We start from the raw sequence: 22,086 nt of genomic DNA, 5'->3' as shown, positions 1-22,086 counted from the left end.
TAAGCCCGGATTTTAAAACCGCGATTTCTCGAAAGTTCGATAGTTTTGTTCCCAAGGGGTGAAGAGCAAGCGGAGCTTAAAGCTCAATCGACGACTGTAACGGTCCTAGGAGCGGGTTTCCTTGGAGGACACGCATGCGCTCTCCTCCGCACTGGCTGGCCAGTGTGTCCACCTCCGATTGTCCGATTGAGCTTGAACTGAAGCTTGGACCAGAGCTTTCGGGCGGATGCAGAGCGCAGGGCTGGTAGATTTTTTTCCCCATATTTTTGCCCTTTGTGCGTGTGTTTGGACCCTGGCGATGTGGTAGTATGTGATACAAAGTCGCCGAGTTGAAGTCTTGCGTTTTGTTGAGTTTTTCGTCCAACTGGTGAGACAAAGTCGGTGGTGACAGCTCCCGTAGAAGCGGTTTTTGTTTTTTATTTTTAACTCGGGACCCAGTCAATTTAACAGCAAATGTGCGACAACTAAAATGTGGCTGAATACAGAAGCCTGGCGTTAAAGAAATCAAGTGAAAATCACTCGCAATGCGGGGTTAAAAGTGCTGTGAAAATTCCACATTTCGAATGTTGTGTGCGCTGGCATCCGAATTCGGGTCGAGTGGTGAAAATAACACTACAAACATCCAAACCAAGAACAAGAAATATAGTCGGAAAAGCGTGAAAATCGTGAAAAATCGTGAAAAACCCAATGGCAAAACGTCGAATTGGCGACAATGGCGGCGAGGACAGCAAAAATAGCAAGAAAAGATATCGGGAAACCAAGTGAAAAGCATTATTCGGGCTTACTGAAGCCAATAAACGACCTCTGATTGTGCTCCTCCAGGCAACCAGATCTAATTTTTATTTTTAGCCACATTCATATACATATATATATGCGTTCGTTTCAAATCCCAATTACCGAAGCTATCCTTAAAAACCAGTTGTAAAAGTTAAAGTTAACAAGCCCCACGAACGCACCACACACACACCAACACACCCGCACGAATATACATATCCATATACATATACATATACATATACATATATATGTATAGCCATATATATATACATAGTTGTTGGGATTGGGTCAGCGGGTCGGTAGCACAACGGGCGGAATGTTGCGTCGGTGGTGCTATATATTGCGGTGGATGGAAGTGGAAGTGGATGTGGCAAGAGGCAAGTGGAAAAGCAAAGGCGAAAGGAAAAGCTAAAGCCAAAGCTAAAGCTGAAGGAGAAGGAAAAGGAGATATGGAGTTTTCGGGTGTTTTTTAGCCTATCGGTATATCGTTTATTTTTGTGACGTGTACACGCACTTTCGAGGTGAATGAATTGCGGCGATGTAGCAGGAAGCACCCCCCAAATTAATATTTAAATTAACTATATTCTCAGTCCACACAAATATTTACTAGTCGTAAATTCCCCAACCCACACACACACATACAAATCTACACATGTATATGTTTTCCATACCGGAAACGAATTCTAATGATGGTTCTCCTCTCTTCACGGAAGTGAAAAATTTGTTTGTCTCTGTTCTTTTAACAATGCTCATATGAATACTCGTATGGGGAATTGAATGCGAGCATATGAACAAATATTGTGGTAGTCGTGTGCTCTGTAACTAAACTTATAACGACATATCAAATTTCAGTTAGTTGGTTCTTTAAGCCCAATTAAAAGTGTAACAGTTTCCAGAAAAAAAGAAATAACAAAAAGCGTTAGTTTAGAGGGGGCAACGATGGCAAGTGTGTCATTGTTGCTGTTTATTTTTGGCAATTACAGGTTCGTTGGTCTCACTGTGGCCCGATTGTAGTTAGACACACAGATATATATAGCTTCTGCCCATTCCAAAAACCCAAAATCGTTCCGAAAGACATCGTCAACATAAAAAAAAAAAAAATTTCAGACAACTGTGCCTGGTGACGTCACTAGGGAAAATAGAGCTGGAACTATACAATTGCAATAAATAACAAGAATTGCTTTTAAAGAAAAGACATTGCTTTGCGCAATTGAAAATGAACTATTCAAAATAGGGCAATAGTTAATTTAAATGCAAATGCAACCAGATTTACTGGGCCCTTAAAAGTAGGCAAGCGATTTGTGGTTGCGATGTTATCGTTATCGGTGTGACCCAGTGATTGTTGAAACCAAAGAGAAAGAGTGAGAGAGAGAGGGGGAGAGAGCTTCTGCCGGTACGTGTGTATATGTGTGTGTGTGTGGATGGAATGGAGAGAGTTGAAATTTGCAAATGCCAATTCTTGTTATCAGCCCCGTAAATCAAAACATTTGATTGATCTGCAAATAACTGTAAAGATAAAACCTTGTTCGTAGTTTCACTGCCTTATGGGCTAGTTTGTCAATTCAAGAATACTCCGTAAAAGGTAAACAAGTTTTCAGAATTCTTCCAGTCGGAATTCAGAATCTCACCGTTTCACAACTCACCACAGCCCGTGTATGTGTGTGTGCGAGTGTATTGAGCTTTTTTTTTTTTTGGTGTTCCATACACATGCATTTGTATGTGTGCCAGTCTCTCAGCCTCTGACTTTTTCATCCCCTAACGTTTTTCATTCATGGCGTGTTCCAGTAATGGAATTTTATACCAATAACCGAAATAACCACATCTATCTGCAGACCGTGTCCATAGCCATTGCCAGTCCGAAATGTTGTGGATCAGCTTCTCTACAGATACACCACATATTGGATACAAAAATAACACCAGCCATGCACTTGGCATGCACCTGAGTAACCACATTCCCATACCCATGCCCATGCCCATTCCCATCCAATCCATATGTATGTATATGTTCGTGCGCGAGTGTATGAGCATGTTTTCAATAGGTCATGAACTGAATTGACCCGAGCGCATCATAATTATCGGTTGGCAAAATAAGTAGCACAACATCGAAACACTCAAAGCTAACGCAAAGCCAAGCGAATGAAACAGAGATTCCGGAATCTGACCAGTTTCACTTCAAATCGTAATCAAAATCGAATCGAATCGAGTGTGTGTGTGTGTGTGTGATTTGCATCTAATCGAATTTCGTATTTCCAAATTCAGTTCAAGTGCAATAATAACACGGTGGTAAAGCGTGGAATAGCTAATAAATAATAATAAAAGACAACGATTCAAAAAGCGATAAATACAGCAAAGGAATAATAATAATAAAGTGTACAAAAAACAGCCGAGCCGAAATCAACGATCAAGGGATTCAGGACGAGGACGCGAGTTAAGGCAGTTAAGGAATCGCAGCCGGAATCCTTTAGCCTCCAGCCTCCATCCTAAACAACCGCCACATCCTCCAGTAATCACCAGCAACAGCCATCGGACTCGCGAGCTAAATGTCCAGTTGCCGCTATCGTTCCATACGGACGGCGTGTCACTCCCGACAAATGCGTATTGTGGTTGACCTTGTTTAATATAATTATGGCCGAGCGGTCGTTACAAAAGTATCAGAAATTGGATACAGTGACGGTACGTGCCACCTTTATCTAATTAAAAAATATTATGAATTCAGAATTCCAACAGCTTGATGTCCTGAATCGGGACTGACTTTCCCTTCCCTTGAATTCAAGCTATAAAAATGGATAATAATATTTTTTGCAATTATTTTCCAAACTTAATAGTAAACCACCTACGTAATATATTCCTGGGATGTTTGTTAGTCAAAGTATAAAGTCTCTTTTTAATTTAATTTTATATTTAAACCACAATAAAACAGGGGCATGTAATGTAAGCAAAATATGAAATCTAGACAACAAAACCACCAGCCACATGGCGTATTAGCAATACTTCTATGCATATTTTAGAGAGCTCAACCAAATTAGTCAAACTTTAGTTAATTTATAACAAGAATTGATATTATTTAAGTTAAAAACCCATTTTTAAATTGAAATTTATTATTCCAGTAATGATATAGGGACAAAGACAGGCCAAACAATTATTCCTTCATAAAAATCAGGTTTAAAACCCATTGGTTTATGTATGTTAGGCGCGAGTAACTGTATAGGAATTGTTCAAATTGATTCGCATAGGAAGTACATATGTAAATATTTTACACTCTATCCTTTTCCATACAGGTTGGAAGCGGCTCAGGAAGTAGTGCAAGCAGAGCATCAACAGGACTCCTTAGGCGGGGGGCACTTGGGTCGAAAGGGAGCCCATCGCTTAGCTGATAGAATGGGTGGCCCGAAAAAAGAGGAAAACCCACCAGGTGGTGGTCCGACGTCATTGTTTATTCTAACCGAGGATAACCCAATTAGAAAGTACACACGATTCATCATAGAATGGCCGCCCTTTGAATACGCTGTGTTATTGACAATCATAGCCAACTGTGTTGTGTTGGCACTAGAGGAGCACTTGCCAGGGGGCGACAAGACAGTATTGGCTCAAAAATTGGTAAGATCAAATTTGATATTGGTATGCTGAACGTGAACGGATTGATTGATATACGTTTTCGGTCATTGAATTAGGAAAAAACGGAGGCCTATTTTTTATGCATTTTCTGTGTAGAAGCGTCGCTCAAGATCCTCGCCTTAGGGCTTGTTCTGCATAAACACTCCTATCTCAGGAATATTTGGAACATCATGGATTTTTTCGTTGTAGTTACGGGGTAAATAATGAACCAAACTATTTTCGAAACATATGCACCAATTTTATTTTCAACTAATATCGTATTAAAAAAAAAACTACACGCCGTGCAAGCATTATCTGTTTTTATTCAAACCAAACCAATATCACCTATGTTTAAGTCTTGATCATAATGAATCCCAAGAAAAAGTTAACTTAATATTCTCAGAAAAGCTTAGTTACTCTTTTTCTAGATTCATTACAGATCTAATCTAACAATTAGACATGTCATTTTAGTTGTAAGATGTAAAATTGTACAAATCACAAACTTTATATTAAGATATGTATTTAGTTATTAAGTGCCCAATATATTTTTGTGTTGCGGTAAGATATTTGCCTCAACTAAATCATATAAATGTATTATAAGTAAGCGACTATATTAACAACTTCTCCCATATATGTTTAAAATCGGGTAACAAACTCGAAATGGCAAATAACAATGCCAATTGCAGAGCCATGACGATATTTGCTGAGGCCAATATAGATGTTGACCTGCGTATGTTACGATCTTTTCGTGTTTTACGCCCACTGAAGCTCGTATCCCGAATTCCAAGTAAGACATCTGCCAACAAAAAGAACCATTAGTTGCTACTACCAAAAACCTAGGCCAGATAAAAAAAACATCGTTTTCTTCAGTAAACATATATATTAAACTAAACAAATTACACTCGAAAAAGCTAGTTGTCCTATATGGATACTTACTATAAATTTAATTGGATTAGGAGTAGCGAAAACGGCATAAACAGAAAACAACCTTAGAGGCTAGGAGCCACGAAAATTAGATGCTAAAATATATTTATTAGTTATATATTAAGTAGCTACATATAATATAAATTTATAGCTCAATCAGGCTTCCGATTTCCTTTGATTCTTCAAATGAAACAAAATAAATTTTATTAAGGAAAACGGTAGCACGTTTGTAAAATTCTCTTATAAACAAAATAGGATTAGTATTATTCAACTATAGATGGCATCAGTAGGATGCAATGTGTTATCGTGTAGGTTTATAATATAAATCAATTCATGTACAGTGGTAGCCACGAATTTAGGAACTTTTAAAGCGTATTATCTTTCGTGGCTATCACTCGGTAGTTTTTATGAATATATATATATATACATATAGCTGTATATTCTTTCTGATTTGTAGTGATTTCGACTAGCCATTTTTATTTATGTTTACAAAATATTATATTAGCATTATAATTACTAGATATATATATACATAAGTGAGTCAAAGACTATATAACTGTGTGTGATTCTCGCGACTATAATGTTTATAAATTAGACGTTAAGTCTTGACCGTAATTCAAGTTACCTTTCCGTTCGATTTAAAATAGATCGCAACTTGCAAGTCATCGATGAATCCCCTTTTAAAGGTGGTAGAATAATAGCGAATATTATTGATTTTCGATAATAGCTGGCACATAAATGATAAATTTACATCTATATATAATGCCGAAACTATAGAGTGACTGACCAAAATCACTTTTAGCCAATTGTAGATGTTTTCATTTATTTTTCATCGGAAATTTGTATCTCTTAAAGTGAAAATTTACTTTTACTCTCCTAGAACTTTGAAATAAGCAGTGTGTATGTTATAAGCAATAGATTCATGTTATATTTTAAATTATAGCCTTAACCTATATTCAATTCCATAGCTGGACCAAAACCATAGTTTACATTTGCTCTTCAACATTAATGCCTGAAAATATTGATCAATATTGTTCGGAATGAAGAGCAAAGCTAAACTATTCTGCGTTTTCGCTTGGGTTACCCATTGTGTGTGCGAAAAATATGAACTAACCGCGCGTTAAACGTTATTATTATTAAGTATTATTTAAGTTATTTAAATTTGTACACTCCTTAGTTGCTTCTTGCTTTCGATTCAAGTTTCGATTTAAGCTGCACAATACATATGTATAAACTTTTGTTTTCAACGTACTCATATGATTTCGATATTCCAATTATGATTATCCGATCTGTATCCATTGAGTATCGCTAATCAATATATAACTTCATTTCGATCGCTTAACGTCTGCAAACAGATTCATGACACAGTACCCACAAATAGGGCCCGAGGTAGACCTAAGAACACTTAGAGCCATTCGTGTGCTACGGCCCTTAAAATTAGTGTCTGGAATTCCTAGTGAGTAGTTCCTCTGTTTAATTCTACATGTCGTTGTTGTCTTTCCATTCTTGATTTTTAAAGCCAAACCTCACTCCAGACTCTTTAATGTGCGTAAATGAGATTGTTTTTTTTTTTAAATTGTGTTTTAAGTTCTAGTACGAGTGAGTGGAAAACGAGTGAGAAAAGAGCCTGCATTTTTGCCACCACTTAGTTTTCGATTTTCGTTTGAAACGTACTCTTTTTGACTAGAATGATTGTTTGTGGCACATGATTGTCGTGGAGGAGCTTTCAATGTCTGCGACAATCATGTCCTAAATGTGAAACACATACCCAGCATATGCATCTTTCTAATCCAACGTCCATCTTCTCCAAACAACTAACCAATCAACTTAACTGAATCGTTTCTGGATCGAATCGGAACGGCAACGTCAACAGGTTTACAAGTAGTTTTAAAATCTATAATCAAGGCGATGGCACCTTTACTGCAAATCGGTCTCTTGGTGTTGTTTGCAATCGTAATTTTTGCAATCATTGGACTCGAGTTTTATTCGGGCGCACTGCATAAGACTTGTTATAGCTTAGAAGATCCAAGTAATATACGATTGAATGCCTATAATCAGCGATTGTGCAGCTAATCGTTTTCGTTTCTGAGCAGACAAACTAGTGAAGGAGGGCGAATCAGAGACGCCTTGCAACACGGACAACATCCTGGAAAAGGCCACCGGCTCCTTCGTATGCAATAACACCACAAGCATGTGTCTGGAGAAGTGGGAGGGACCAAATTCAGGTATCACGAGTTTCGATAATATCGGATTTGCCATGTTGACCGTATTCCAATGTATCACGATGGAGGGCTGGACGGCAATACTGTATTGGGTAAGTCGAAATTAATCTATACGAGTAGACTCGATCGATCAGTGATCATTGATCTTTGTTAATATTAATTCATATCCTAATCGATTCTAATTCGCAGACCAACGACGCATTAGGTTCAGCATTTAATTGGATATATTTCGTGCCTCTTATAGTTATAGGCTCATTTTTTATGCTCAACTTAGTTCTTGGTGTCCTTAGTGGGTAAGTTGATCGCGAATTGCTTTATTTTAACGATGAAGCCACTTCTACACCAGTTCACATTATGTTCTACTTATAATTTCGATTACTTCCGTTGAGAAAGAGAGTAAAAAAAACAAAAAACAAAAAAAAAAAAAAATATGGAAAAATGGGATCTGAAAATACTGCATACATATGTTTAGATCATTTCTATATGGAATGTCGTCGTGTGTTTTTTATGACGCATTTAAATATTTTTGTAAAGATGAAATGTAAAGAAAGTGTGTCCAATTGCCAGATTATACATATGTAATATATCGGTTTTACGTAGAGCTACGTGCATGTGCATACACGGTGAAAAAAAAAATGATAAAAAATAAGTCAATTTGGCTGTAAATTATTCAAAATTTTCGCCTGTTGCCGGACGATTGAAATATATGTATGTACGTGTTTGATATACTGTCATTTTGATTTGCATTCAACTTGTACGTTTCGTTATATATTTGTTTTTATCTTTTTCCGAAATTTTGTTCAATGCATTTAACTATCGTATTCCCGAATTCAGAGAGTTTTCGAACGAACGAAATCGTGTCGAACGTCGCATGGAGTTTCAAAAATGCCGCTTTCGGGCCATGTTTCAGACAGCAATGGTCTCGTACCTTGACTGGATCACACAAGCAGGTTTATACAACTAGATCTATATCTAAGTGCAACCAAGTAAACTGCCATAATCAACCCGAACGTCATACAACACAACCTGCAATTATAACTAATTATAACTATTATCGGCCAAAAAAAAACAGAACAATAAGTCAACTCGTATCGTAATGCTAATGCTAATGCTATCGAATCCGAGCGAGTTCATTGAGCTAAACACCCATCTAATTAAACCAAAAAAAAAAACAATTCCGACCTATACTTCCTTAACCAGTTTATAAAGAACGTGTTTGATTTACTGCTAGTTATGTATTCTTAAATAGATCGCAAGCAATTCCCCGGCTACAAAGAGTTCTGGTACCCAAAACTAACTTAACTATCAATTACAATACAACTACTATGTACTTCCAATGAACCGAATTAATAATATTAACTGCGAAATGCCGTTCACCCCACTATAGTTTCTAACTAACCAACCAACCAAACAATCAATAATCTAATCCATATATACTCTGCAGTGCGTAATGCATATTATATTCTCTGCATTTTGCCACACACTTAACCCGATTTTTACTACCATAGCGATAAAGTTGAATTCCCCCCCCCTCCCTGTCAAAATAAACCAAACTAACCAAATACATAGCTATTTCAACTGCAGTTAGCCAAATTAACCTCCAGTTATATACTTATACCCGCCAGCGGACTCGTGAATTGTTGTTGAGTCTCGGCCTCGTTCTCGATATCTTGGCTAATATAGTACACTCCCTATACACTATATACACTGATAGAACAGTGCACCCACCTATCAATATCAATGTTCTGTCCCCGGTTAACTATCGCCATCAAAATGTATCATCGCTCCAGACTCAGAGACTTCAAGACTCGCAGACTCCCAGCGAATCAGGGCAAAATTCAGAGTTATTCAAGACCAGATGACGCTATGGCATCATCACCCAATGCGTACTCTATATATTTATTTGTCGCCACCGAATAAATCATTTTATATATGCTTGTATGCACACATATAATCTAACACATTTCCCTTCTTTTATATATATTTTTCCTTGACTTTTGACCTCATTGAAGGTTCCCGTCGAGGAGGCGCAATAAATATATACATATATATACAATATATGTGTTAAATTGCATTTCTGTTACTTCATTTCCAGTAAATGATTTCGACTTTCTGTTTATGCCCGTTTGTTGTGTTCTAAAAAACAAAAAAAAAAACAAAGCACTGGAATATTCTTGATTTTACGAATCTTTAAGTTATTCTTCTCTGTTGATTACACTCGTACAAAAACAATGGCGAAAGTATGATGTGAACTTTGATATTGTAATACTGAATACCAAAGCATACATGATCGTTTTAGCAATCAATCAATCCTGTTTTTTTGGTTTATCACGTTCTATTTAATTATTTTTTGTAGTGAATTCGCAAAAGAACGAGAAAAAGTAGAAAATAGACAAGAGTTTCTTAAACTTAGAAGGCAGCAGCAACTAGAAAGAGAGTTAAACGGCTATGTTGAATGGATTTGTAAAGCTGGTATAGTATTTACCCCTATTTCTTGTTTGTAAATCTATATATACACACACACACAATGACTAAACTCATGAATAACTCTCATACACACATATATACAAACATAAAAATTTAAACACTATGCGCCCCCATATGTTCATCCACATCCATATGTACATATATATATAAATTATAAAAACGACATTTATATCAGGTCCTTTTCTATGACTATAAAACTGAATTCAATGAAAATAGGCCAACTATAATCACATAAAATATTTTTTTAAAAATTCGAACAGGGATCACAAAAAATGCCTAACAAAAGATTCTTCTTTAATGTCATTGCTTCACTGAAAGATACATTAACTAAATATCGTTTATATCATTTTCATATAAAATGACGATATATTCATGCATATTTAAAGTGATACAAGAATAAAATATACGTTGTATTGAGATGTTCCCTAATAGCCAGCACACTTTTGGCACATTCTTAGCATCCCTCTCCTCATAGAATTGAAACCCTCGAACCTATATACATTGCCAAATTTGAAAGTGAATAAATTCCTCAATATACTCAGAATTAAAATAGTTTTCGTGGAAATATGGACATATATCCCTCATGCCGCCCCCAATATATATACATCTACCCACATTGACTATAATGTACATACGAGTATATATCCTTTCTGCTTATGTGTTGATCAAATCGATTCCCTTATTGTGACCCATCACCAATCACTCGATTTTAATGCTATTTCAGAGGAGGTAATCCTGGCCGAGGAGCGCACCACGGAAGAAGAGAAAATGCACATAATGGAGGGTAAGATTTCGATCAAATTTAGATTGTAACACCCATATATGATACCGACATATTGCCTTTCAGCTCGAAGACGAAACGCTGCCAAACGGAAAAAGCTGAAAAGCTTGGGAAAATCAAAGTCCACAGATACAGAGGAAGAGGAAGCGGAGGAAGATTATGGAGACGATGGTAAGAAAGATATTTTGAATAGTTTTCGATGAGCTCAGGTCTATAATTGACAAACACACAACATATAAAACATTCCAAGAAAATGAAATGGATGCTTAATGGGATAAAGCAAATAATAAATAAACAAAACCGAAACAATTGGCTGCAAACTTAATTTAACTTTTTAGTTTTCCTATTGCATTGCGTTTTAAGGAACTTCGATATGCAATTAATACATTTTTTATTTCTATGTTTGAACTTACTACGACAAACGAAATTGTAAATCTTACCTTGAATATGTTCCAAAATGTGTAAGTAAATTATTATTTATTTTTTCACAACGTGAAAAATCTGCACAAGCGTCAGATAGTTTAAATCCCTTTTAAAGCGCTAACAAAATAAATAGAATTGTCTTAACTCATTGTTCTCATCGTACAGAAACTCTTGAAAAATATATGTAAACTTGTCACTTGTGTAAATACGAGAAAGTAGTTGGTATTAGATATATCTGTGGTATACGATCTCCATAAATATTAGTAAACTGAAAGCAACTAATTAACTCATAACGAACATTCAAACCATATTTTCGCAAAAATAAGGTACTGGTTACTTACGTTCTGGTAGTGAGGGTATGAAGTCGGCTGCAGGATCTTTGGTATTTGAAAATAAGCACATTAGATAGATACTTTAAGGACAACAATCGCAAGGACAAAGTGCCTTCTTTCTTTTTAGAGATAGTGCCCACCTAAAACAATCAACTTCGCACTTGTACAACGTCGTCTTTACAACAAATAGTCAATCATACTTTTTATCGCTAAGATCAACAACAACATACCTTTGTCGCATTATATTTGAGTACATTATTTGTTGCCAACAGTGCGTTTCAAAACAGTAGATTCGATTGTTTTGAAGTGCACTGCACCCGTATTTAAACAACGGTCACAACACTTGCCTGGTTGTAATCATAGGTGGAAATATATTAATATATCTAAAGGCTTCTAAACTGATTAACTGTCCATCTCTGCTCTCTGTAGGTTACCTCAAAACGCGCTCGAAACCTCAAGGAAGTTGTACCGGATTTTGGCGGGCGGAGAAAAGGTTTCGTTTCTGGATCCGGCACACGGTGAAGACGCAGTGGTTCTACTGGTTCGTGATCGTCCTCGTCTTTCTGAACACAGTCTGTGTTGCCGTCGAGCATTACGGCCAGCCATCGTTCCTCACGGAATTTCTGTGTACGTATCACGATATCCATTGATGTATATATCCATTGGATAATGATTGTAATCTGTGTGTTATTCCTTGCAGACTATGCTGAATTCATCTTCCTGGGACTCTTCATGTCGGAGATGTTCATCAAGATGTACGCGTTGGGGCCCCGCATCTACTTTGAGTCGTCGTTCAACCGATTTGATTGCGTTGTCATTAGTGGTTCGATATTCGAAGTGATCTGGTCCGAGGTGAAAGGCGGTTCGTTTGGTCTGTCTGTGCTGCGTGCCCTGCGATTGCTGCGCATCTTCAAAGTCACCAAGTACTGGTCGTCGCTGCGCAATCTAGTCATCTCACTGTTGAACTCGATGAGATCGATCATCTCATTGTTGTTCCTGCTCTTCTTGTTCATCCTAATATTCGCCTTACTGGGCATGCAGTTGTTTGGCGGCCAGTTCAATCTGCCCGGAGGCACGCCTGAAACAAATTTTAACACTTTCCCGATAGCACTGTTGACTGTATTCCAAATCCTCACTGGCGAAGATTGGAACGAGGTCATGTACCAGGGCATCATATCTCAGGGTGGTGCCCAGAAAGGAATGATTTACTCTATGTAAGTTTATGTTTGTATTACGTATCCATCATTCTATCACGTGCATTGTATGTATGCCAGTCGAAAAATCGAAAACAAACAAGTACAAGTACCAGTAAAAATGTAAATGTAAATGTAGTTAACGCACAATGCAAAACCTTTTGATCTCGATCAAAAACGTTAGGATTATGATTCTATTTGCCGCCCCTCTTCTAACCCTCAAAATCGAAATGATAGCGATAATATGATTATGAAATTTCTACCAAGCGAGCATATTCGCAATTCATTGAACGTCGAACCATTAATGTGTGCAATCGACCTTAGACTTACGAGCTTGAAGAATTTTACGCACCAAAATTCTGCAAGCGCAAGTCCCAAGAAACCGCCAATCAAGCCACCCACTAACTATATCATTCATCGTGAATACCCATTAATCCGTAAGTGTAGAGAGCCTTTGGTCTTTGATATTTGAAAATGTACAGCCAATTAAACGCTATACCTTTGTCTATTCTCAATCTCATCTCTCTTTACAGCAATTCAACAGAAACAGAAAAATTGAAAGAAATGAAATGAAATGGGTTTCTCAAAACCAAAACGTAGTTGCCCCAGTTTTCAAACAGCCCCCACAATGCCGTACAATTAATACCCGATTACGTTTTTTTAAGAATTTCCCAGCACACGTTGACGTATCTTTTGAGTTTCATATCATCGAGGAGGTTCCTCTCCTGAGCTAATGCCCCAAAAATAGATTGATACAATTGAGTGTGTTCAACTCTGATTGTTTTTTGTGTGTTCTTGATGCTCTTTCGACAGATACTTTATCGTTTTGGTACTCTTCGGAAATTACACGCTATTGAATGTGTTCTTGGCTATCGCCGTTGATAATTTGGCGAATGCCCAAGAACTAACAGCAGCCGAAGAGGAACAAGTCGAAGAGGATAAAGAGAAACAACTGCAGGAGCTCGAGAAGGAGATGGAGGCCCTCCAGGCGGATGGAGTCCATGTGGAGAACGGCGATGGTGCTGTCGCCCCCAGCAAGTCCAAGGGCAAGAAGAAGGAGGAGGAGAAAAAGGAGGAGGAGGAAGTGACCGAGGGTCCCAAGCCGATGCTGCCCTATTCATCGATGTTTATACTATCACCAACCAATCCGTAAATATTCCATCACTCAATCCGCTCTCCATTTATCATGGTCATGGGTCATTCAATCGTAGTGCTATCAGTTAGGGTTTCCATTCTAGAGTTAAGTTAATCGAGTCTCTTCCAGGATCCTATCCCGTTTGCTAGGGTGATAATAAGACCACTGGAACACTGTCTATACGATATTATAATGATGCCTTGATCATTTTGTAGCCATGATCCAGTTTTCAAGGTTATCGAATGTTTTTACGGGTTCTATAGAAGTATTCCTTATCCATAATTGTACAGTATCCTATTCTAGTTACTACGTATATCATCCATAGCCAATGACATATTCTAATATTTGATAAACTACTATAACCGTAGTACAACTTAATCAATTACTGATGCAATATACTCTTTTCTTTTTACCTTTTTTCCTGTTTTGGATTACAATCTTATGTTGCACACAAACAAACAAACAAATTAATGAATTGACATGTGTTTGTAAATATATTCAACCACAATATCCGACTACAATTATCGTCATCATCAACCATCAACCACCACCACAAAATCATCTCGAAAAACTGCAACAATTTTGTTAAAAAATCATCGACACTTCGAACCAAACAACAACAAACTGCTTAACAACAATTCATTATAAACAACGAACTCATCTCAAAATTCAAACAAACAATAAACTAAATCCAAACCTAAACAAATTCAATGCGAATTGGAACGATGACAAAAAATGAAAACCATCAACAAATTCTAAAAAAAATGAACGGTTACCCCACAAAAAAAAAACAAATCAATAAAACCCAAAAAAAATGCGAAAATTACAATCGGAATATTGATATTGAAACCTGAACAAAAATCTTTGAAATTTTCTACCCGCACCAAAACGAATTGCGAATCAAAAACGATCAAAACTATATAATAAACAAAAACTGCCACCGAATTTGACGCAATCCCGAATGCAAAAATACGACCATGATCCAAATTGATTACATGATTAAACCAAACTCTATATAAATATATATTTATATATATATTGAATCGAAACCAATTTAAAAACCTATCCATGATGATGAATTCGATAAATTCAAAATGAATAACGATAACGATAACGTACGACTTATACAGCATACGACGCGGCGCCCATTGGGTGGTTAATTTGCCATATTTTGATTTCTTCATTATGGTTGTCATCTCAATGTCATCAATAGCATTAGCAGCCGAAGATCCCGTTCGTGAGAACTCGAGGCGAAACAAGATATTGAATTATTTCGATTATGCATTTACCGGCGTATTCACGATAGAAATGTTGCTGAAAATTGTAGACTTGGGTGTTATCCTGCACCCTGGCAGCTATTTAAGAGAATTCTGGAATATTATGGATGCTGTGGTCGTTATATGCGCTGCTGTTAGTTTCGGTTTCGATATGAGCGGTAGCAGCGCTGGACAAAATTTATCGACTATTAAATCGCTTCGGGTATTGCGTGTACTACGCCCATTGAAGACCATTAAGCGTGTACCGAAATTGAAAGCCGTGTTCGATTGCGTCGTGAACTCATTGAAAAATGTTGTTAACATTCTAATCGTGTACATATTGTTTCAATTTATATTTTCTGTTATTGGAGTACAATTGTTCAATGGAAAATTTTTTTATTGTACGGACGAAAGTAAACATACTTCCGCAGAGTGCCAGTAAGTAACATTTATATTCAATTCAAAGTTTACCAAACTGTTCGTTCGCTTACCTAAGTTCTTCGTAATCTTATTGTTGATTTATTCAAATGTTGTGTCGATATTATGTTCAATTATTGGTTTTTTTTTTTTTAAATTTTGCCATAGGAAACCCGGCCGAGATGCCAAACTTCAATATCCATTGTCCCACCGTAGTGATCTCCATTTTCGGTTTTTGCTAATTTACCATCTCGACCATTTAATCCCCTACAATCGTATAGTCGCGTTACATTGTAGCGCTCTAGCTTTCCCTATTTTCTACCACAAACAAAAACACGCTCTCTATGACTATCTTTCTATCTGTCTCTCTTGCTAACTTTGTGTGTTTCTTTGTCTAAGGTCCATTTATACAACTAGATGATTGAAAATATCTCGAAACATACGTAGCTTATAGATTCGGAAAGAACAAAAACACATACCACCCACTCGTACGTACATTTCCCGATATTTTTCTGGGCTCTTACACGTACATGTATAGATATGTTCAAGAAAATAGTACCACCCTCTGCCATCACCCATTCAAACTGCCTTGGATCTATATAACTTTTCTATAACTTTTTAACTGGTCGGCTGTGCAATAGTTTGTAAGACTTAACTAGATGTTGTAGAAAATGATGTAACTTTAATGTTTTCCTAAACACCAATTATTGTAGTAGAGCTAATGTGAGTAATTTAACAAATTAAATGTCTTTCAAAATCGACCCGATGCATCATTATTACATATGTGTTTAGCTATATGTGTTAGGACTAGCTATTATCCTCTTTTATGTTGCCTACTTAAAAGGGCAGCCTTCGAAAATGGTGGCTACGTTTATTTTCTACACAACATAGTTAAATCATAGATGAAATTGCACAACTGTTCTAAATCCATATGAAAACCAGAGACTTCTTGTGGTTTTAGGTGATGGGAGGAAGGGATGAATACTAAATACAATTTCTAAGCCAGATGCATTTCATAGGAGTGCTTTGCCTACACAACACTCTCAAAACTCCGAATACATTGATGTTTAGCTGTAATATTTCGACATTGTGCTAACAAATATTCACCTTCCTTGTGAGTTTAACACTCAGAAGAGCTTAATTAATTTGATGGGCTTTTGCAACTAGGATCTGTTATACCAAACGATGCAGAGAGAAAACAGGTTGCGGCCTTTGTTAGATAATCTATCCCTTTTAGTGTATATAACTATGAATGCCCACGTGTATGTATAAATTTTGAAGTGGTCCTAATAGAGAGCAATTAGGATACTATATAATATATTTCCAGATCCATTCCTGTTTTGTATGTGTGTTGTACGATTGTTTCGTTAACCTGAGCATTTTTATTATCCTTTCGTTTGTTCTATTATCATATTTGTTTTCATGAAACCAAAAAAGGTGCACTGATTTAACAGAATGTAAGAGTAGCATTTTATAGTTTCTCGCCATGTTTTTCTTGCCTGACTTGTCTAATTAACAGTCACGCGATTAAACGGGCCAAAAACAACACAATAAAAAAGAAAAAGAAAAAAAAAAACAAAAACCAAAAACTAACCATAAACAAAAATTGAAAAGAAGAGGCAAAAAAGAAAAGAAGAAAACCAACCGAATCAAAAAGTGACTGATAAAAAGATGCATATGAAATAGAGAGAAAATGCGTTCGAATCAACATCTGTGATATAGAAATGCAAACCTACAGTTTCTAGTTGCCACCTGAAATATACCTTACCAAGTTACGCCTAATTTTCTATAATTATTTTATATATTGTATATTTAATCAGTTAAGCCGTATCAGTGTATGTTTGTATATGTTGTCTTCACAAACCAAAGCTCGGGTAACACCAATACCAATGGAACTAGCCAAGAATCTACGCGTTTAGCTTGCGTACTACCATAATTATATCAATATTTAAATGTTTCATTTTTACTTGCAATTGGGTATTCTCCAAATACCAAAGAGTCCATATTACTACCAGAAGATTTCTTAATAAGCACGCGCATAATAGCAGTCGACGGACCGTTTTAGACTAGACTACTAGATAGGGTAACTCAGATCGAATATATGAAAAAGCTCCAGACGAAGTCCACGGTTCGAATTTCAGTTATTGTCCAAGGTCCTGGCTTCCTTTTAACTCCAAAGTTTTTCTCCAAGCCAAGTAGTACGTGTGTATCCCAATATCTAGCCATCATCCATGCATACACGCCATTATTTGTATGTTCCAGTATAAGTCTTTCGATCTTTTCAAAAAAAAAAAAAATAATAATAATAAAATAAAAAAAGTATAGTGCTATCGTAGGAATCGTAACCATATTTTGTAGTAGACTATATCCAACTAGATAACGAGCGCTCTTTCCCAAGTTATGTGTGTATAAAGAGTATCATTATGTGTATTATATTATTATATAACACCGCGTATTTCTTACACTCGACGCTGTTGAGAAGTGAAAAACAAAGACCGATACTTGCGTTGCAACCGAGGGACGTTCAACGACTATCAAAAGCCATTGAGTATCGATTTGTTTTAGCTGTTTGGCCTTCGTATGCAATAACTGTGGTCAACCCTAATTGACAACCAAATCAAAACTAATAAAAATTTTACTTAAAAAACCAAATACATATGTACACGTACATCCCAACGCCCCACTAGCATTTACACTCACGCCTATACGCCGCCAGCGATGAAAGTTTATGTTACTATTTTTTTTTTTTTTTTTGAGTAACTGAGTAAAAAATGAACCCAAAATTTGAAATCGGTTCGAGTTCAACTTTAGGAAATAGAGCCTGTGCAGGCTCGTAACAGACAGCTAAAGTACATTTTCGTTGGCATTTTACACTTTTTAAATAAACTAGGTGTGTAGTCTAGCTAGATTTCTTTTAAATTAACGTTGAGAACCCACCCATTCATTTGAGCGCAGCTGCTTTGTTACACATCACCGAACCGACAACGGGCCGAACCACGAATAACCACGAATAACTATGAACCACGTAGCCCCAGTAATAAAGGGAGCTCTACTTTTGATCCACAGCTCCAAGTTTTTTGTTCCATTCATCCATTCCACGGGTAATGGGCGTAGAATTTCTTCTTTTTTTTTATATATATATATATTGTATGTAGTGATTTTCGAGCATTTCTTTATTTGTACGCCTTCCTATTCAGACCGTATCGAGTGTTGATTTGGATTGTACCTTCGCATTCCAAGTCAAAATGCCCACTCGTACAAGGTCAATGCAGTATGTAGATGTGACAGCAGCTTCTTGCAACACTGACTAACCATTATGCCATTTCAACAAAAAAAACAAAAAACAAGGCCCACCGTATTTCATGCACTCAAAATCAAGGGGTGTCAAAAAATCCTGAAACATATTGGTAGTACATAAAAAAAAAATGTCCTAAAATCTTGAATATCTTGCGGCACAGACTGATTTTCCAAATCGCTAACGATTTTTACGGCACCCCAGTATGTGTTTCTATAGAAAACTAACTGTCGTTCTGTTTACTAGACTTCGATTTCACATTAAAATCATTTCACCACTCCACTCCATTAAGATTTCAAAAGCTACAAAACATAACCAAAAACCAAAAAAAAAACCTAGTACAAAATAACGATTCCCAATTGATGTTCGGTTCCGTTTTAGATGCTTGCCAAACTTTAGTTTCATTGCTATTTTTTTGTTTTGTTTTGTTTTGCTTTGAACTTAGTGTTTAATGTGCAAACCTTATTTTGGTATTTTCTGAAATGAGTCTCAATCAAATTACTAATATAAATCCACATAACTGACTAAACCACACCATAAACATGAAAACCCCCATTGAATCGAAAACCGAAAAACAAAAAAAAACCCTTTAAATACGCAACCAAAGGGGCTCGTACTTCAAGTACGAGGAGGACGAACTGCTGCCAAAACAGGAGCTACGGGTATGGAAGCCTCGGGCCTTTCACTACGACAATGTTGCCGCTGCGATGTTGACCCTGTTCGCCGTTCAGACCGGCGAGGGATGGCCACAGTAAGCCAATTTGTTGTTGTTGTTATAGCTCATAAGATCGAATATTGTATATTTCCCCACCCGCTATATATCCATATCTATAACTGTAATATGTATCTGTAAAATGTATCTGTATCCCGTCTATCGAACTCTCTATCTGTCTATCTGTCGGATGAGCAAATCGAAATTGAAGACTAAATAGCTAACTGATATCTTTTGCCTCTCTTTCTTCAACAATCCAATCCACAACACAATAACAACTGCACCTGAATGTCCATCCACACACACATCCGTGTACGAAAACGACAAATGCATTCCACATCGATCGCGAAATTGATCGATCTCGATTACGAATGAACTGCGAATATACGAATATACGAATAATAGGGTCTTGCAACACTCAATGGCTGCCACTTATGAAGATAGGGGTCCAATCCAAAATTTCCGGATCGAAATGTCCATATTTTATATTGTGTATTTTATTGTATTTCCGTTCTTCTTCGTCAACATATTCGTGGCCTTGATTATTATTACGTTTCAAGAGCAAGGCGAAGCTGAGTTACAAGATGGCGAAATTGACAAAAATCAGGTGAGCCACACCCATTCGACCCGTAATACCTACATATGTGAGTCCAAATCTCTACCTTTCTCTGTCTCTCTCTCTCTGCTTATAAATATGTGTGTGTTGTGTGTGTAATGTACTGCTAGTCGTATATGTAAAACCAAAAAAACCAAAAAAAAAACCAAAAAACCATTAACAAAGTTAAAGTTAATTATTACTGAATTGATTGATTTGCACGTACATTTCACTAACTCGTAAAAGCTATCGACATTACTGCCTATTACTAACTACTACTACCAAACTACTACTTTTTCAAAAATATACTTATATAAGTCAACGAACTCTCCAACACAACATGTACACACTGTACACTGAGCCAAATACTCGTACATCGAATGTGTCCAAATCCAAGAACGTAAAACCTAGTCTAGCCCCATACATATGTACACTCGTATGTACTCGAAATGTTTGCCTTGCTTTTTCGCCCTTCGTTGTGGATGTTCCCCAATAACACCTCCCACAGAAAAAAAAAACACTTTCTTTCCATATTACATATATCTACATATATGTTTCAATATATATATTTGCGTATAGATCCGCCCATAGATATTCCCGTGTATTTTGGTGGGCCTCAAAACGACTTTAGCTCTTAGTCCCCAGAATCATATATACATATAAATATTTATGTACATTCGCTTAGAAGCCTCGATTAGTTGCCTTTTTTTTTTGATATAAATAGTGAACATTTACCGGAAAATAGAGATATATCATTTCACAAACGATAAGTCCTTAAATATTCCGCATTAGTCTGGGAATATTTAATGATTTGTATCGTAAAGTCAGTTGCCAAAGCTTTTCAAACGCGCGTTGTCCATCAAATCGCAAATCGCGAACAAAGACGATTGTAAGTATGCATTCTTCAACATCCGCCATTAGAGGAACTATCGTAAGAAATGTGTATTATTAGTTAAAACTTTTTGTTTTCTGAAATCTGCAGCGGCGATTTAATGGGTGATCCCTTTTTTTTTGTGCCATCCAAATACAGACACATCCTGCTAGACAAAACTCGAAAGTAAAAGCATAAATTTCAAATTGGGCATGTGCTAGATGAATGTATTCGCCTTTAACTAAGGGGGTAGAACTTTTTATTTTGCTTCAAAACAATTTGCATATATACCTATTAATATATTTTTTGAGTTTGTTTTGATTTGAAATGATTTGTTGAAATTGATAACAAAATGTAGTGGTGTAAAATCGATGTTGATGATTAATGTGTGTATATAGAATTGAAATCCCATTTGTAAATGACCAACTGGTATTCAAATTAATGTGTTCCTAACATTTAAGATGTTAAGACAATCTAGTTAACGTTTTGGTACAAAATGTATTGTGCAATGCATTTAGCCACGAGCGTCACTTCAAAGGGCATCCGAAATTCATCTGCATAATTACATTTCTCTTCACTCTAGAAATCCTGCATCGATTTTACTATAGGAGCACGACCTCTCGAACGCTATATGCCCAAAAATCGGAATACGTTCAAGTATAAAGTGTGGCGAATTGTGGTGTCAACGCCTTTTGAGTACTTCATTATGATGTTGATCGTATTCAATACCCTATTGCTGATGATGAAGGTAAGCTTCTGGGCATTAAAGCACTTTGGCACTGTGTATACTAATCTCTATCTGCAATCTGCTATCGATATCTATATAATGTATCTGATTATATCTCTGAATCTCCACAGTATCACAATCAAGGAGACATGTACGAAAAGTCGCTGAAGTACATTAACATGGGATTCACCGGAATGTTTAGTGTAGAAACGGTGCTGAAGATCATTGGATTCGGTGTTAAGGTGAGTGATTCTGGTTATGAATATTCTTTAATGGGAAAGTTAGCTACCTTTTTGACTTTTTGTTTAATTAATTACTGTCTGTTACTTTGCATAATAATACATA

General features: G+C 36.6%; 1 protein-coding gene across 18 annotated transcripts in view; it reads left to right on the top strand.

Moving 5' to 3' along the window:
* cac (cacophony) overlaps nt 1-22,086 on the top strand; it is a 53,808-nt gene that overhangs the window by 875 nt on the left and 30,847 nt on the right. For 6 of the 18 annotated variants that reach the window (NM_001014733.5, NM_078578.5, NM_001014734.4 and 3 more), the window contains exons 1-19: nt 298-367; nt 3,037-3,450; nt 4,056-4,374; nt 4,449-4,588; nt 6,651-6,751; nt 7,169-7,324; nt 7,389-7,609; nt 7,707-7,810; nt 8,352-8,467; nt 10,729-10,788; nt 10,852-10,956; nt 11,970-12,167; nt 12,241-12,754; nt 13,547-13,882; nt 14,999-15,562; nt 19,444-19,587; nt 19,954-20,155; nt 21,598-21,762; nt 21,873-21,983. In NM_001014733.5, the coding sequence (NP_001014733.1) occupies nt 4,156-4,374; nt 4,449-4,588; nt 6,651-6,751; nt 7,169-7,324; nt 7,389-7,609; nt 7,707-7,810; nt 8,352-8,467; nt 10,729-10,788; nt 10,852-10,956; nt 11,970-12,167; nt 12,241-12,754; nt 13,547-13,882; nt 14,999-15,562; nt 19,444-19,587; nt 19,954-20,155; nt 21,598-21,762; nt 21,873-21,983 (3,456 nt within the window). In that variant the 5' untranslated portion in view covers nt 298-367; nt 3,037-3,450; nt 4,056-4,155. Of the gene's footprint in view, nt 1-297; nt 378-3,036; nt 3,451-4,055; nt 4,375-4,448; nt 4,589-5,057; nt 5,159-6,650; nt 6,752-7,168; nt 7,325-7,388; nt 7,610-7,706; nt 7,811-8,351; nt 8,468-9,873; nt 9,990-10,728; nt 10,789-10,851; nt 10,957-11,969; nt 12,168-12,240; nt 12,755-13,546; nt 13,883-14,998; nt 15,563-19,443; nt 19,588-19,953; nt 20,156-21,597; nt 21,763-21,872; nt 21,984-22,086 lie in introns of those variants that run through there. The other 12 variants (NM_206693.5, NM_206695.4, NM_001014735.4 and 9 more) reach the window with 6 other exon arrangements.

Source organism: Drosophila melanogaster, chromosome X (genome assembly GCF_000001215.4).
Source record: "Drosophila melanogaster chromosome X".
NCBI classification, from domain to species: Eukaryota; Metazoa; Arthropoda; class Insecta; order Diptera; family Drosophilidae; genus Drosophila; species Drosophila melanogaster.
Note: the sequence above shows the minus strand (reverse complement) of the source record. Positions and strands in the feature narration are given on the sequence as shown.